The sequence below is a fragment of the Rhea americana genome, unplaced genomic scaffold, assembly GCF_003343005.1.
Source record: "Rhea americana isolate MKP2758 unplaced genomic scaffold, rheAme1 scaffold_5, whole genome shotgun sequence".
In the NCBI taxonomy this organism is placed as follows: Eukaryota; Metazoa; Chordata; class Aves; order Rheiformes; family Rheidae; genus Rhea; species Rhea americana.
In genome coordinates this window covers 11,789,646-11,805,476 of record NW_028186645.1, presented here as the reverse complement: position 1 = coordinate 11,805,476, position 15,831 = coordinate 11,789,646, and the positions used below count along the sequence as shown (strand labels likewise).

The 15,831-nt window shown below is 38.1% G+C and overlaps 1 protein-coding gene across 4 annotated transcripts in view; it reads right to left on the bottom strand.

Moving 5' to 3' along the window:
* Window positions 1-9,482: 9,482 nt before the first annotated feature.
* Window positions 9,483-15,831, bottom strand: part of CEP128 (centrosomal protein 128) — a 120,777-nt gene continuing 114,428 nt past the window's right edge. For 3 of the 4 annotated variants that reach the window (XM_085317591.1, XM_085317595.1, XM_085317598.1), the window contains 2 exons: window positions 14,552-14,665; window positions 10,921-11,098 (listed from right to left, as the gene is read on the bottom strand). In XM_085317591.1, the coding sequence (XP_085173717.1) occupies window positions 10,922-11,098; window positions 14,552-14,665 (291 nt within the window). In that variant the 3' untranslated portion in view covers window position 10,921. Of the gene's footprint in view, window positions 10,629-10,920; window positions 11,099-14,551; window positions 14,666-15,831 lie in introns of those variants that run through there. The other variant, XM_085317596.1, reaches the window with a different exon arrangement.

Sequence of the window (15,831 nt, the reverse complement as noted above, 5' to 3'; positions counted from 1 at the left end):
AGGCAATATGATACGAATATATATTCAATATTAATGTTTCATATCAATTCAATGATAAATACTAATAATTAATATTAATGATGCTATGAATTGAGTAACAGAGATTTATTTTTCTAGAGAAAGTTTTTAATACTATATACTACTGATATGGCCAAGGTTACATTTCTTCTGCATAAGAAAGCTAACTTTTGCAATTTCTGAAATTCAGTAATTCTGCTAACAGTTCATATCCTTTTAGTTTTCCAGCATTTTTATTTAAATAATACAAAACAAACCACACAGAAAATTTCTAAGGGAATATCTTCTCCAATGGCACAGCCTAGAGTCAACAACCCACATTGAACAGGTGTCCATAGRATGCTATATACTATATATACACACCTTTGCAAGTGTACATATACATATATATATAGCGTTTATTTCTAAATGCATTATATTGTATCAAAATCTAGACAATATGAATTGACAGAACATCTTATGACAGTGCTGGAAGAAATTCTGAATATATAAAAATCTAGCCATTATTTGACAAAAGGTAGAAATTAAGGGGAAGAAAATGGATACCAATTCATACCACATGCCTTTTTCTATTGACCTCACCTACCCCATAAAAGTGTAAGAAAAGTGGTTCTTCCTGATTTATTGTTATAAATATTCAGAGTACAATTTTTGACTGGTCCAGTAAAATCTTAGCAGTATATAACTTCAAGTCAYGTAATAGGGAGTAAGTCTTCAGTTTAATTAGGAGTAGTGAGATGCTTTTACTTCCAGAAGGAAAATGAAATCATCATCTTTGGAACATTAGTAAAAGAATGAATTATCATCTTTTGGCACAAAGTTTTTAGTATTCACCTGGAACTATATTAGTTTGCTCTTTTGACTGTACCTCCTTTGATCAATACCCAAAGTAGGCAAAAGTAAAAAAATCATACCAAAGATTCACTAAATCCATTTGCAAAGTGATGATGCTAGTTTTCAGTTATTCCAGGTCTTTACCACTGAACAGTCCCAGAAGGTTTTGTTCTAGAATGGTGTCCCACAGCATCATGATGTTACAATATATTATTCATTTTCACTAGCTTACATATTTATAAATCCATAAATTCAAATAGTCTTAAGAGTTTATGAAAAAGTATATATAGAGGGATAAAGGGGATAGAGGGACATCAGTATACATTGCAGGAGATAACTGTCATGACAATAAAAATCAATTCAATATTGTCATGACAATAAAAACAACATGTTTTTACATTAACAAATACCATTCCTACTGTGCACCATGTTGACACAAGAGCGTTGTGTATCACCAGAGCCAAAGAGTCAGAGAAGATGATTGTCCTCCTAGCTGCAAAAGTTAGGAAGACTGGTGGCTATTTTCTTCTTCCTAAAGGCTCAGCTAAGGAAGTCCTGGAACAGTGATTCCCAATAACAATAGAAAGCCTGAAAGTCATATGGCTTCTGGGAAACCATCCAGGTTAAAACATTGAAATGATGAACTGTACAAAGAGAAAGGCAGGAACCAATTCACAAAACTAATGCAAAGCATCTGTAACTCTTGAGACCTTTGTAATATATAACTTAAGAAAAGTACAGTGGCCACAATAATTTCTGAGGATTATTCTTTAGATAATAACGAGTAGCTAATTTTTTAGACCAACCTTTTTGGTCTGATAATAATATAGACTGCAAACATGTCTACTGAATGCTTCCTTGTATAAATTATTTTGTTAGTTAAATCTCTTCCTTTTTAAGGACATGTGTATAGAAATAAAAGCCCATTCGCACAGCATCTTTTAAAATAGCTTGTTATGGWAAAGTTGTCATAATCATATAAATTAACCACAAACACGAAGACCAGACATAAAACAGAATTCTAATTACTTTTCCTTTCAAATGCCTGCTGCATTGGCAACTTATACTAAATATATATATGCATGTAAGCTTGTTTTCCCTCATTTGCTCTTTCATACCACTCCTCCCCTTTTCTTCCCATCATTTTTAAACTCAAATCCCAGGATTCACTCATAAATTAAATTGCTTCAGACCTCTCCACTCTCCTCCTTGRTGCTCTCTCCAACTCATAACCAACCTACATTTAGAAGGGAGCTTCTAGCACTGTCTTTCTGCAGGGTACTAGTCTAGAACTATCTGCAGGGTTTCATGACTTTAAGCTATGGGGTGAGGAAAAACCAAATCACAAAGCCTTGTGAATTGCTCCTGAAGATGAATGAAGACAAAAAAAAGTCTATTCTTCTGTTTCTGAAGAAGTAAGGAGATAAATCAGTGACAGGAAATAGGTGATGACAGTTATAGTTAGATTTATTAAAAGGTATAGGAGGTTTAGGAGCAAAAGACCTCAAATTAAACTTCACTATCAAAGCCTCAAATTATAACTAATTAATATCACTAGTGAAAATAAAAGTTCACAGAGTTCATGCAACTGAGAGAAGTATCTTACTACCACTAGCCATTCACTGACAATTACAAGACAAGCTCCTTAATGTTAATATTGCTGCAGAATTTTCACTGTCATTAAGAACAAACATAGTAAAACTTCAAAATACACATTTGACTGGTGGAAAAAAGGTTCAGCCCAAAATAGAACATTAACTCTCTAATGAATATTTGTGGAATGATTCAAATGTCTTGGTGTCCAAGGATATCATAGATCCACAAAGGGTTGCACAATATGAGATGGCCTTATCACACCAAGCTTCTATAATGGGCACTTGACTTGATCTGCTACTTACTTATTAAGCATAAAGAATAAAAAAATAGCACTTACTCTCAGGAGAAAAGAATCAGCAAAATGAGAAATTAAGAAAAAAACTCTTCATTTTATCAAATAAAATCAGGGATAGGAAAAATATTCTAATACCTACTACTCTGTTTTAGAACAAAAAATTCGACTAACAGATTTTTATAGAATACAAATAAGAAACTAAAACAGCAAAGATTTTTATATCCAGCTTCTTTCCCTTAAAAATGAATAGGCAATAGGAGAAAATGAAACACATTCACTGTTTTTATGCCTTTTTTTAAAACAACTCTTTTTTCTAGGACAAAACTAAAAACCCTAAAGCATCATATTAGGACTTGGAAAAGATGGAATATGGAATAATTTATCCTATGGAAAATACCTTCCTAAAAGTTTTAAGCACTAAAAAAAATGATAGTCCCTTGGTCATGTCTGAACAATTCAAAAGGCACCTTTTAGATAYCATTTTCTTCCAAATAGTAAGTAAAATAGTAATAACAATAAAGTATTGACTACACTTCAGTGTTCACCCAAAAGCAACCTCCATGTGCCCTGTGTCAACAAATTCAAATTCTTATTGAAAACAAGATAAATTTTATCTGGATAGCAATACAATCATAGTTCAGTCTCAAACTGTAAACAACCAACACTATGTCACTTGTAAAAGATGTTGATCACCTTCACTATTTATAAATCACAGACATTCTTCTGTCAACTTCAATCTTCTTTACTTACAGAAATCTTTTCTCCTTGTTTCCTTTATCCCATAAACTGATCAGATAAAAAATAACATCCATTTATAGATTCTGAAATTCTATCTGTACCATATACTACTCTACAATGCAATTTCAGCCTACTCCTCCTTGTCCATATTTGCTTGTTTTTTTTAAACATCTATCTGATGTTTACAAATGTATTCTGCTATGGCAGCAGACTTGTCTGCCTCAGAGAATTTATTTAAGATATTTCAATTCACTCTAACCTAAAGCACTTCAATCTCACATTTTAGGATGCCTATCAAWATGCACACGTAAAACTCAGAATACTGTATGTAAATTTTATAAAGCCTAGAGTGGGCTGAATATGTAGAAAGAATTTCTGAATAGTACTGCAAATGAAACTTTTCTACATGCATTGGCTTTTGTAGTTAATAAAAACAGTTGTAGCTTCATAGTGAACATAGAAATACTGTACTGTTACGTACGTCTACATATGTGCCTGATTATAGGGATTTCTACAAAATCATATGTCGTTATCCCCCAGACTTAGAAGCCAATAGAGATATCGATTTTAAGTAACAGAAGTCCAGGTTATTCGTCATTACACGAACGCATTGGGTTAYAGGTGGAAGCCATAGCAAACAATTAGCTTTGTCCCTGGCCAATGATTCCCTTGAACGGAATGTTTATCAGCACTACAGACAGATTTCTTTATTTTGAAGTAATTACCTCTAAGCAAGGTAATTGCAAGCACTGTTTGATGGAGGCTATCATCTTTTTCTCAACAGTTACTGAAAGATTGTGACAGCAGTTGCTGAGCTATCTAAAACATATCTGAGTTTCAAATTCCATCCAACTTCAATTCCATTTTCTAAACAATTATACAGTCTCCATACAAAAATCTGCATCTAGGCAACCACTCAGACCAACCAACCACACATATACACACCCCCAAATACTTATCCACACAACTGCACAACTGTCCCTCAAGTCAGAAATATCTAGTTGAATGAATATGGGAGGGAAAAAAAAAAAAAAACAGCACTAATATGTCCAGACAGAATCATAGTTCTTTAATAGCTCACCTGCTCTTTAGTTTGTGTACCATGGAACAAAGCAGAAGACAAGAAATTTACATTCTCTTTTTCTTTTCCACTGATTGATAAATAGCCTCAAGCAAGTCATTTAAACTCCAAGGTAAAGCTTACTTATGGATATAGATGACCACAGCATTACAGAATAGTCGAGTTTGTAAGGGACCTCTGGAAATCATCTCTCCCTGCTCAATCCCTGTGCTCAAACAGGGGTACCTACAGCACATTGCACAGGATGGCATCCAGGTGGGTTTCGAACATCTCCAGAAAAGCAGACCCCACAATCTCTCTGGGTAACCTGCTCCAGTGSCTTGTCACTCTCACAGTAAAGAGGTTTTTYCTCATATGCAGGTGGAACCCTGCACTTGCCTTTGTGGAACCTCATGAGGTTCCTCTCTGCCCAACTCTCCAGCCTCTCCAGGTCTCTCTGAATGGCAGCACAGCCCTCAGGTGTGTCAGCCACTCCTCCCAGCTTGCTATCATCAGCAAACTTGCTGAGGAGACACACTGTCTCTTCGTTCAGGTCATTGATGAGGAAGTTGAAAAAGACAGGACCCAGTACTGAGCCCTGGGGAACTCCATTAGCTGCAGGCCTCCAACTTGATTCCACGCCACTGAGCACAACCCTCTAAGCTCTGTCTTTCAGCCAGTTCTCAATCCACCTCACTGGCCACTCACCTAACCCTCACTTCCTGAGCTTACCTAGGAGGATGTTATGGGAGACAGTGTCCAAAGCCTTGCTGAAGTCAAGGTACACAACATCCACTGCTCTCCCCTCATCTATCCAGCCAGTCATTCCATCACAGAAGAGATTGGTTAGGCATGATTTCCCCTAGATGAATCCACACTGACTACTTTCTTTTCTTGCATGTGCTTAGAGATGACATTCAAGACGAGCTGTTCCATCACCTTTCCAGGGATGCAGGTGAGGCTGACTGCCTTGCATCGCCTGGATCCTCTTGTGTTTTGAAGACAGGAGTGACACTGGCTTTCTTCCAGTCCTCAGGCTCCTCTTCAGTTCTCCACGACCTTTCAAAAATGATGGAAAGTGGCCTAGCAATAACATCCACCAGCTCCCTCACCACCTGTGGGTGCATCCCATCAGGGCCCATGGATYTGTGGATATCAAGTTTGCCTAAATGATCTCTAAATCAAACCTCCTTGACCCAAGACYTCCTTCCTCCAGACTTTCCYTCCCATCTCCAGGCTCTGGGATACCAGAGGACTGCCCTTAGCAGTAAAGACTGAAGAAAAGAAGGCATTCCATAATTCTGCTTTCTCTGCATGCTTTGTCACCAGCGCCCCTGCCCCATTCAGTAGAGGGCCCACATTTTCCCCAGTCTTCCTCTTGCTAATGATGTATTTGGAGAAGCCTTTCTTGTTGTCCTTCATATCCCTTGCCAGATGTAATTCCAAATGGACCTTAGCCTTCCTCATTGCATCCCTGCATACTCTGACAACATTCTTACATTACTCCCAAGTGTCTCCTCTTATTGTCCCCTCTTCCACATTCTATGTACTTTCTTCTTCTGTCTGAGTTTGGCCAGGAGCTCCTTGCTCATCCATGAAGATCTGTCCCCTCTGCTGGGCTTCTTACTCATAGGGATGCACCGATCTAGAGCTTGGAGGAAGGGATGTTTGAATACTAGCCAGCTCTCCTGGACCCCTCTTCCTTCTAAGGCCCTAACCCATGGGATTCCTCCAAGTAGGTCTCTGAAGAGCCCAAAGTCTGCTCTCCTGAAGTCCAGGCTTGCAATGTGCTTATTGTTCTGCTTCCTCTATGCAGGATCCTGAAGTTCCCCACCACGTGGTCACTGCAGCCAAGACTGCCCACAACCTTCACATCTCCAACCAGTCCTTCTTTGTTGCTTAGGACAAAATCCAGCAGGACACCCCTCCTTGTTGGTTCCTACACCACCTGTGACAAGAAGTTATCATCAATGCATTGCATGAGCTTCCTGGACTGTTTGTGCCTTGCTGTGTTGTCTTCTCTACAGATACCAGGGTGGCTGAAGCCTCCCATGAGAACCAGCGCCTGTGATCGTGAGGCTACTTCCAGCTATCCATAAAAGGCCTCATCGACTTCTTCCTGATCAGGTGGCCTCTAACAGACACCCACAACAGTGTCACCCATGTTAGKTTGCCCTTTAATCCTTACCCATAAGCGCTCAACCAGTTCTTCATCGACCCCTAGGCAGAGCTCGATACATTCCAGTTGCTTTCTCACATAAAGAGCAACTCTAGCACCTCACCTTCTTGGCCTGTCTTAAAAAGCACATAGCCATCCATGACAGCATTCCAGTCATGCAAGCTATCCCACCATGTCTCTGTAATTACAATGAGATCATGGCCCTGCAACCACACACAGATCTCCAGTTCCTCCTGTTTATTCCTCATGCTGCATACATTTGTGTACAGGCATTTCAGGGAGGTAATCCAGCATGCAGGTTTCCTAGGAGGGGTACAAGATGATGCCCTACAACCATATCATATGCATTTCCCCGGCTGCATGCACCCGCTGGAAGCATCCCAACTTGAGCCATGTTTTGTTAACTACCCTGTCTCCATAACTTTCCCCTTCCCCCATCCYTCCTGGTTTAAAGCCCTCCTTACCAGGCTGGTCAACTTGTTGGCAAAGACACACATACCTCATCTAGTGAGGTGGATCCCATCTCTCCCCATCACTTGTCAGTCTTCAAACAGGGTCCCATGGTTGCAGAAACCAAAATGTCATTTCCAACGCTCGCTGCGTAGCCAGTTCTTAATTTGGAAAATCTACTTACTCCTCCTCCCATCCTTCCCCCTCGCTGGCAGGATTGAGGAGAAAATCACCTGGGCTCCTAGGCCCTCAGCCATCATCTCTAGACCTCTGAAATCCTGTTTGATGGTTTCCAATTCGCCCTTCATATCATTAGTGCCCACATGGAAGAGTATCAGAAGGTAATAGTTCGACGCATGGACAAGCCGTAGCAGTATTTCAATGATGTCTCATACTCAAGCCACTGGCAGGCTTCTTCCAAGTGTTCCTGCGAGGCACAGGGTCTGTTGGCCCAGTTGCTTCCCTTGAAGCCATGTCCAGCTCCTTCTCAGCCTAGASGGTACTAAACCTTTTCTCAATTGCAAATATTCAGGAGGAGAAAGAGTCTTTCTCTTCTCACAAGGCTCTCAAATGTAGCCCTCACTGTAAAGCTACAAAGATGATCAGAGGACTAGAGTATCTGTCCTAYGAGGAACGGCTGAGAGAGCTGGGCCTGCTTAGCCTGGAGAAGAGAAGACTGAGGGGGATCTTATCAAGGTTATAAGTATCTGAACGGAGGGTGTCAAAGGGATAGGGCCAGATTCCTTTCAGTGATGTCAAGCAACAGGAGAAGAGGCAATGGGCACAAACTGAACCACAGGAAGTTCTGCCTGAATGTGAGGAGGAATTTCCTTACAGCAAAAGTGACAGAGCACTGGAACAGGTTGACCAGAGAGGTTGTGGATTCTCCTTCTCTGGAGATATTCAAAGCCTGCCTGGATGCAATCCTGTCTAACATGCTCTAGGTGACCTTGCTTGAGTGGGGAGGTTGCACTAGATGATCTCCAGAGGTCCCGTCCAACCTTACACATTCTGYGATTCTATGATTTTACAGGTGTCCAGTTTCCAGCCTTCTTCAACTGTATTATGATGTACTGTTTCACTCAGCATGAAGCCTTCCAGCAATTCCTTTGCTGTGTGGGTTTGGGACTCCTACAGCCGTATGGTCTTCTGCTCATTTTTGTGGATGCTATGCGGACTACTGACTCCTTTACCTAATGATACAACTCGTCAACAACAGCACATCTTCTGCAGGAGAGTTGATTGTCAGCACAGGCCTCATGGAGAGGCCTCAAGCACTCCTTGTAGCCTGAGACTTGTAGAGTTGCACCTGCGGTCAGAGGGTCTGTCTGGTTTGAAGCCTCTGACACAGTCGATGCAGCAACTCCAAAAGCTACTGGGGAATGTGCTTTGTGGTGTGTCATTACCATATTTGAGGAAGTGCACACTACTAGGATTGGAAAAACAAGGTGGCTTCTTGCACCCTTCTGTGCCAACCGCTGTACAAACTGCTGCCTTTGGGAGCTGCGCTCTAGGCTTGGCTCTTATATAGGCCTCTCCCTAGCACCGACTCACAGGGTGTTTGACCCTCCCTAAGAAAGGGTCATGTGGATGAAAGGCCCAGCTAATCAGAAGGCCCCCCTGATTAGGTTGCCCTCTAATCAGGGACAACCAAGGGAGCTTGTTAGCAGCAGCTATACCTAGCTAGAGATTCTCCCAGGAGAAGTTAAGGCTTCCTGCAGTTGTCCTTGCCTAGCTCCCCTATCCTGTTAGCAGCAATCACCCTCTAGTTCCATGGGGGACTCCAGAAAGCCCCCCCAAACTTCCCCAAACGTTCTAAGTATAGCCCAGACACTGCTGCATCTGTTTGCTGCCTCTGGGAGCTGTGCCAGAATTTACTTACTGCACACATTCTGCAACACCTTTTTCCTCAGTAAAACTTGTTTTATCTGTCATTTCCCCTATGTGGAAAAGCAAAAAACGGCAGCTATTTTCAAGCTATACACAGCAGCTGGCCAATATACAAGGTACTGCCTGAAAAGCCAGCATATCAAATAGAGGAGATATTTGAGCTCATAGTAGAGCTTTTTTTTGTTAGAGTCATTATTTGGGTCTTCTTCTGAAGYAGCCATTTTTCACAAAATCACTAGCAGTTTAGTTATCTATATATATATCTATTCTATTTTCTGTCAAATTTAACTGAAATTTGCTAAAGAGTTTGCAAGTTATTMTGGGAAGAAACGCAGAAGACAGATGGCATGATTATATGGATCTTAGTTTTCTTGGGAACAAGTCTAAAATTGATTAAAAAGTACTAAAATAATAAAGTCCTAGTAAGTCCTATTCAGGTTAAGCAATACAAAGATATTCATAATATTTTAGGAACAGTTGTGTTGCATTGTTATATTTTACAAAGTTTTTGCAGTGGAATCACAGAAACAAGTTGTAATGTTTGGAGGGAACTCTGGAGATCTAACCCAGCACCCTTGCTCAAAGCAAAGTCAATTATAGCAGGTTGCTCAGGACCATGTTTAGTCAGGTTTTGAATATCTGCAAGCAGATAGAGACTCCACAACCTTTCTGGGCAACCTTGAATATTCCAGAGACAGACACTCCCCAGTCCCTCTGGGCTGATCCAGAAGGAACTGGGTATATGCAGAAACAGAAATAGTTTTACATAGACAAAATTAAACAAAACTAGGTAAGGGCATTTCTTTTCTATATCTCARAAAGGCTGAGCCATGCTTTGGTTTAGAAAAACTGTGACAGGCATGCAGTTATAGAAAAACAACTTTGAGAAAAGGGGAAACTGTTCCTGAAGGATAGATGTGATTAAGGCATTCACTCTAATGCTTTGTTCCTACTGCCGTTACTCAGTATGCTTTGCAAAAAGATATTAATCACAACTGTCAGTTTCCAAAAGGAAAAGAAACAAATTATCTTGAACCTCACCAGGTCAACTCAAGACTTACTGTTGAGGGGTAGTAATGTACTGCAGTACATTAAGTATATTTTAAGACTAGAAGAACTGTAGAATTATAATCCAAGAGAGGCAAAGGTTTTAAAGTGTAATGAAGTAGGACTTTCCATTCCATGTAATGCAACTTACTGAACAGATTGTACATATGCAAGATGGCTATGTTGAAAAGAAGCAGGAGGTGACATCCTTCTGAAGGTAAGTTTTTTGATATTCATTTGCTGATATCTTATATGCTCCGGAAAAGAAAAAAAAMCTACACTCTTTTTCTAAGGCAGTTGTCTTTTCCATGAGTGCCTGCACCAGACAAAGATATAATATGACCTATCTTTTACTGAGTTGTGACTAGGTAGCTGTATGAGAGATCCTGTAAACTTTCATGACCACAAGTGGGATATGCACTAGGGCTTAGAAAGAATAACTGAAAACAACTATTGAAGTAGGAAGCAGAATCATGAATTCAACTTACTATTAGAATCTGTTGCATCAGCATGAGGTCAACCTGTACAAATGAAAGGTTAGGAAAAATGCTTTGGTGGGGAATATGTCTTTCATCATAAGGGCCTTACACAGTAAGATTCAGAGCATGCAGAGGTGCAGAATCCAAATGTAGCCCTTTTCTTTGGTGTAGATTTGGATAACAAACAAAATATATTGTAATTTCCATCTAAAAAATCTAATCAGTGTAMTGTAAATAAGTATACCCTATGCAAAGACATCCAGTATCTGAAGCTGAAGCTGTAGGACAATTCTAGCACCTTTTGTGGAAAAACAGAATTCCTCACTCTATTCAAATCAAACAGCTTCAAAAGAGGAAAGAATGTTATTTTGTTGTGGATTTTTTTCTGTGAAACAATACTTACAACCTGAATCTGAAAGAAGTGGGATGGACAAAAAGCTGCTTTGAGTTCGCCAAGTAGAAAAGGGAGCAGCCACTTCTATGTTAGAAATTTCAGCATCAATTTTCACATCCTGTGACAGCCAATGAAAAATATTTTGTATCAGGTTATATTGAACACAGCTATAAACGTTAATAAAAAATACAGTATCACACATACTGGTATATACTGTGATTTTGTATATGCTGGAAAACTGATTTCAAGTCTCAGAATACAAATATTGTAGTGAGATTCAAAATAATTTGCTTATGAATTTCAGGCTCATTTCGTCAATATAAAATCTTTGCAAGAACAGCTTTCCCTGATGTGYCTGGGAAACTCCGCAAGTTTTTGTCACTGCAATAAGTTGTAAAAATGTTCTTTTTCCTGTGTGCATCACATCCAGCGTGCATAGCAATGCATAATGGGAGGGCAGAAATCAGAGACTGATGAATTCATCAGCAGTGAACGACCCACATTAACTTACTGAAGCTCCCTAAGTAAGTAATAGTAAAACTTAAATTCATTTCCCCTCCCTCTGAGAAAACTCAAATTTCACTGATATTTCATCCCAAATATCTGTTGCTTTTTATATTTTTTATTTTAACTATTAAATAAAGTCTGAACAATGTTACTTTTTACAGCTAGAACTATACAGTAGACTTTTTTTGTTGAACAAAGTCTGTAAGTTTAGAAATCATTTTAAAGAAATCATTTTAAAAAGGCCATTTAAAGAAAAATCTCTGTAGAACTTTACTAGCACTGTGGTAAGTGGTCCCCAGTCGCAATACCTTTCAAAACAAGATTAAAAGCTTGGGTTGGTATTCAAATTACTCAGGTTCTTGAAATAAGAAGAGATGATGATGCACACATGCACCACTTTATAAAATACTTGATTTTTCTATGGAATTTACATCATCATTATCCTCAGGGAATTTTCTAAAAACATTATGCATTTATCATTCATGCTAGTATTAAGATTTGAAAAACAGAAAATGAAACAAAATCCAACATTAATTTAGAGATACAGTGAGCTTTTGTCCCATCAATGAAGAGGGATTTGCTCCTATTAACACTAATGGGCATTACACATATTAATCCCCTGGCGGGCTGATGAGAGACTTAATGTTGAAAATGTACATAGCACAATAGCAACTTTAAAAGAATGTAAAAAGTTTTTGTCTTTTCATTCTGCTTCCAGAAACGTCATCCTAGCACAGAGCTTTTGAACAAGTAATAGTAGACACTTTTACCAGTATCTGCATTACAAAATGACTTTCTCTTATGGAAGAACTTACATATTTTATCTTTTCTCATATGCTCTATTTATGTTTATGTATGTTGTGTTTGACTAGATGGTCAGCTTTTTCTGGCAGGGAAATGGTCCTAAAATATTTAAATCTATCTCACATAACTATCTATCTTCGGATTCCCTTTAGCTTTCTCCTTTTGAATTTGTTTTATTTGGTATTCTCTTTTTAATGATTATATATTTTCCTTCTTTCTCCCTAATCGCTTCTTTATCTGCTATCAGTCAGTACTTTCTTAGACATAAAATCTCTGTTGTGGAACTTGATGGTATTCTACCTACCTCTGACCTCTTTTATTACAAGAAATCTTACATTTTAACCGATACAATAACGACTTTGCTTCTAAAGAACAGATATTTTACAGGCATCTAACATGACTACAGGAAAGTGGTGAGACTGAGTGGGGACAAATGAAATCATAGGAGGGAAGAAAAACAACTGCTTTTAGGGGAATACTCACTTTGGTTTCATTTTTGCTCCTTAAAATGAAAACAGGATAACACATGTGATTAAATAACGTGTGTCTGTGATGAATGTCAGCAAGCAAGCTGAAAGAAGTGCGTTACTACAGAGGGTAGGAATATGATCATAACAGAGGATAAAAAATAATCCTTTAAATGACTGTATGTAAAACATTGGTGTAAAGCTTTTTACAAGAACTCCCCTTTTACAATATGCATTATCTTATCCTCTACCAAATATCCATCTACTCTATATAGCAAAAGCACCAGACTGTATATAAATCATGAATTGAACTATCAACAATAATGATGACCTCAAGAGTACACTGTTCCACCATTTATGTTGATAGACCAACTACTGACAAATAGTAAAAATAAAAAACAAAACCAAAAAATATATTTGAGTTAGACAGTTCCAGAGGAAGGTAAGAAAGGCAAGCATTAAAAAGGGATTTCTTAGACTAAGCCAGCCTGATCAGTGAAATCAGATTAGCACCCGTCTGTTACTTGTTTTTGAACATTCTGTTCTACTTGTAACAGGTGTGACAGCAAAGAGGCCTGAATGTCATGCAAAACCCAATTAGACTTGTCTAAAAGGAAGCCATTCAATGCTGCCTGTTGTCTAAAGAGAATAAAATRTTGTTCTGTAATCAGCCTTATTCTAGATTTTTAATATAGATTTCATATCATGCACGTTCAGTAAGCTCCGTTGGCTTAGTGCAGTATTACATTATATTGTCAGCTGATGACAGCTTTCTTCCACTTCGCTTTTTAATGTTTTGCAGATTTCAGCTATTGAATTAGTAACACTTAGGTGAAGGCATGAGAAATTTGAAAAATTTAAGATTATCACTAGCAAAAGACCAAATCTGCTTTGTTTCTTCCTTTCCATCCTTTCTTACAGGTTAACAATATGGGTATCTGAGATAGCTTAATATCCTCTTACACCAACAACTTACTAAATTAAAGTTTTCTGTCTTTATTGTATCTTTTCTACTTTTTAAAAGCCCTATTGGTAAATATGGTAACACTTTACGGAAGGATGACAGTTATGGAGGAGATGGGGAACACAAACAGTTTAAACTTATTTGATGTATGGTTAGATTTTAAGCTCAACTGCTTAGAGAAACAACTGAACAGGTATTGCCAATGAATCTTGTTTTGCCTGTGATGGTCAGCAGGAATACTGGCATGATTTTGAGCCTTTATTTCAGCCACTTCCCGGTTCTGCACCACAAGAAATCATTGTAGTCCTTCTGCTATTGGTCAGTTGAGTGACCTTTAGCAAATTATTTCATATCTGTGTGTCTGAATTTCCTCTATTGTAAAATGGACATAGTACAGCATCTTTTGTACAGAGTGCAAAGATCAACTACTAAAAAATCATTATACAACACAAATTAACATTTCTTTTCATGGAGGAAAGGACACAGAAAAAAGTGAACAAAAAGATCCGTAATCTTTTTAGACAGTAATTTGACAAGCAGGAGCAGAAGTAAACATTTAACAGTAGTAAGACACAATATTGCTTTTCCAGAAAATTGTTAAGATTTTGGAAATCTTTCACCGCACCTTTTAATAGAATCAAATTTTTGTCACCAGTTTTATACCAGCCATAGCAGCTACATGCAAATGTGCCAGCCTAAGACAGCGAAACATGAACATGCATGTATGATTTTAGTCTATGATTTGTGCTACAATGTAATATTGATTAAGTTTCTGTTGCTGATTGAAAGTAACAAAGAAAAAACATAAAAGTGGAGTACACACATATACCTTAAACTGCTGGAATTTTTTTTTTGAATCTTCCAGTTGCCGCTGTAGGGAACTCACTATTTCTTTATACTTCATATACCGTTCTTCTATCATCTCCCTTCGGCAATGTGACTCCTAGAAACACATTGAAAGGTCTAAATGATTTTGTAAGGTGAAAAGCAGTTAAGAAATGTTGGTTGGCTATTGTAAATACAGGTATCGCCAAGGATTTTCAATACAAGAATGAACTAATTACTAACTTTCAAGGGTAGAAATATAGGGGCCATATGAAAGCATGATGTTCTGTACTGTTAGAGTGAAAATAGGTTAAAATGTAACCCGTCTGATTCATAAATAGATGAATGATTACTTGTAACTCTTTCCAGAATACAATCATATCACAGCTTCTAACAAAGGAATTCTGTAATGGGCTAAAATTACTTAAAACTCTTTAGAAAAAGTGCTTGAAGAAAGAATAATGTTCTAGGCATATGGACGGAAAAGTATCCTCAAATTTGAAAACATAACACTTCTCAGTGAACTAGCTAATGATTCATTTGAATGACTACAATTACCATACAATTTGTGAACAACTATCAAACACAGAATTACTCTCTCTTTCCTTCTCCCTTCTATAAATAGTATTGAGGGAATGACTTGCTAGCATTGGAAAGCAACAGATAGAAGAAAAACTTCATTCATGCATACCACTTGAGACTGAAATATTCTAGAAACCTACCATAAAACCATAGGACTTTGCTGTACAGATATTTGGCAGGGTCTATAATACTTTTTCCTTGTGTAAGAAAAATATTCTAACAGGTTATTTCAAATAGATTGATGGAACTTCAAACTGACATCATTCTCACAGCTGAGGTATGAGGATATGCATTCTCACAGACGAGGTATGAGGTAAAGTTTAGGCCTCTTGAATAAAAAAATATATAAACGATATTTTTTATTAAATAATATACAGTTGTTGGCAGACAGTCATCTTAATAAATAGTCTCTTTAGAACTGTAAGTCAGAGAGAGGGACAGAGCTCAAATTAAAACAAAGAATCTGGATGCCAGTTTCACTAATACTGGCTAAGTCACAGCTAAGTGACCTACAACAAATCAGAAAATGACAAATGTCATTGMATACTAACTTTAAGTAAGAGAGTGGAAATGAGAAGGACATTTTAAGAATCCTACATTTAAGCTTCTGTTTGCCTACTTTTGCTCAGCCCTCTGTAATGTACAAACTAGAACCCAAATCAAAGGAGTGGTATAACTGTCAGGCAATAAAAGGCAAATCTC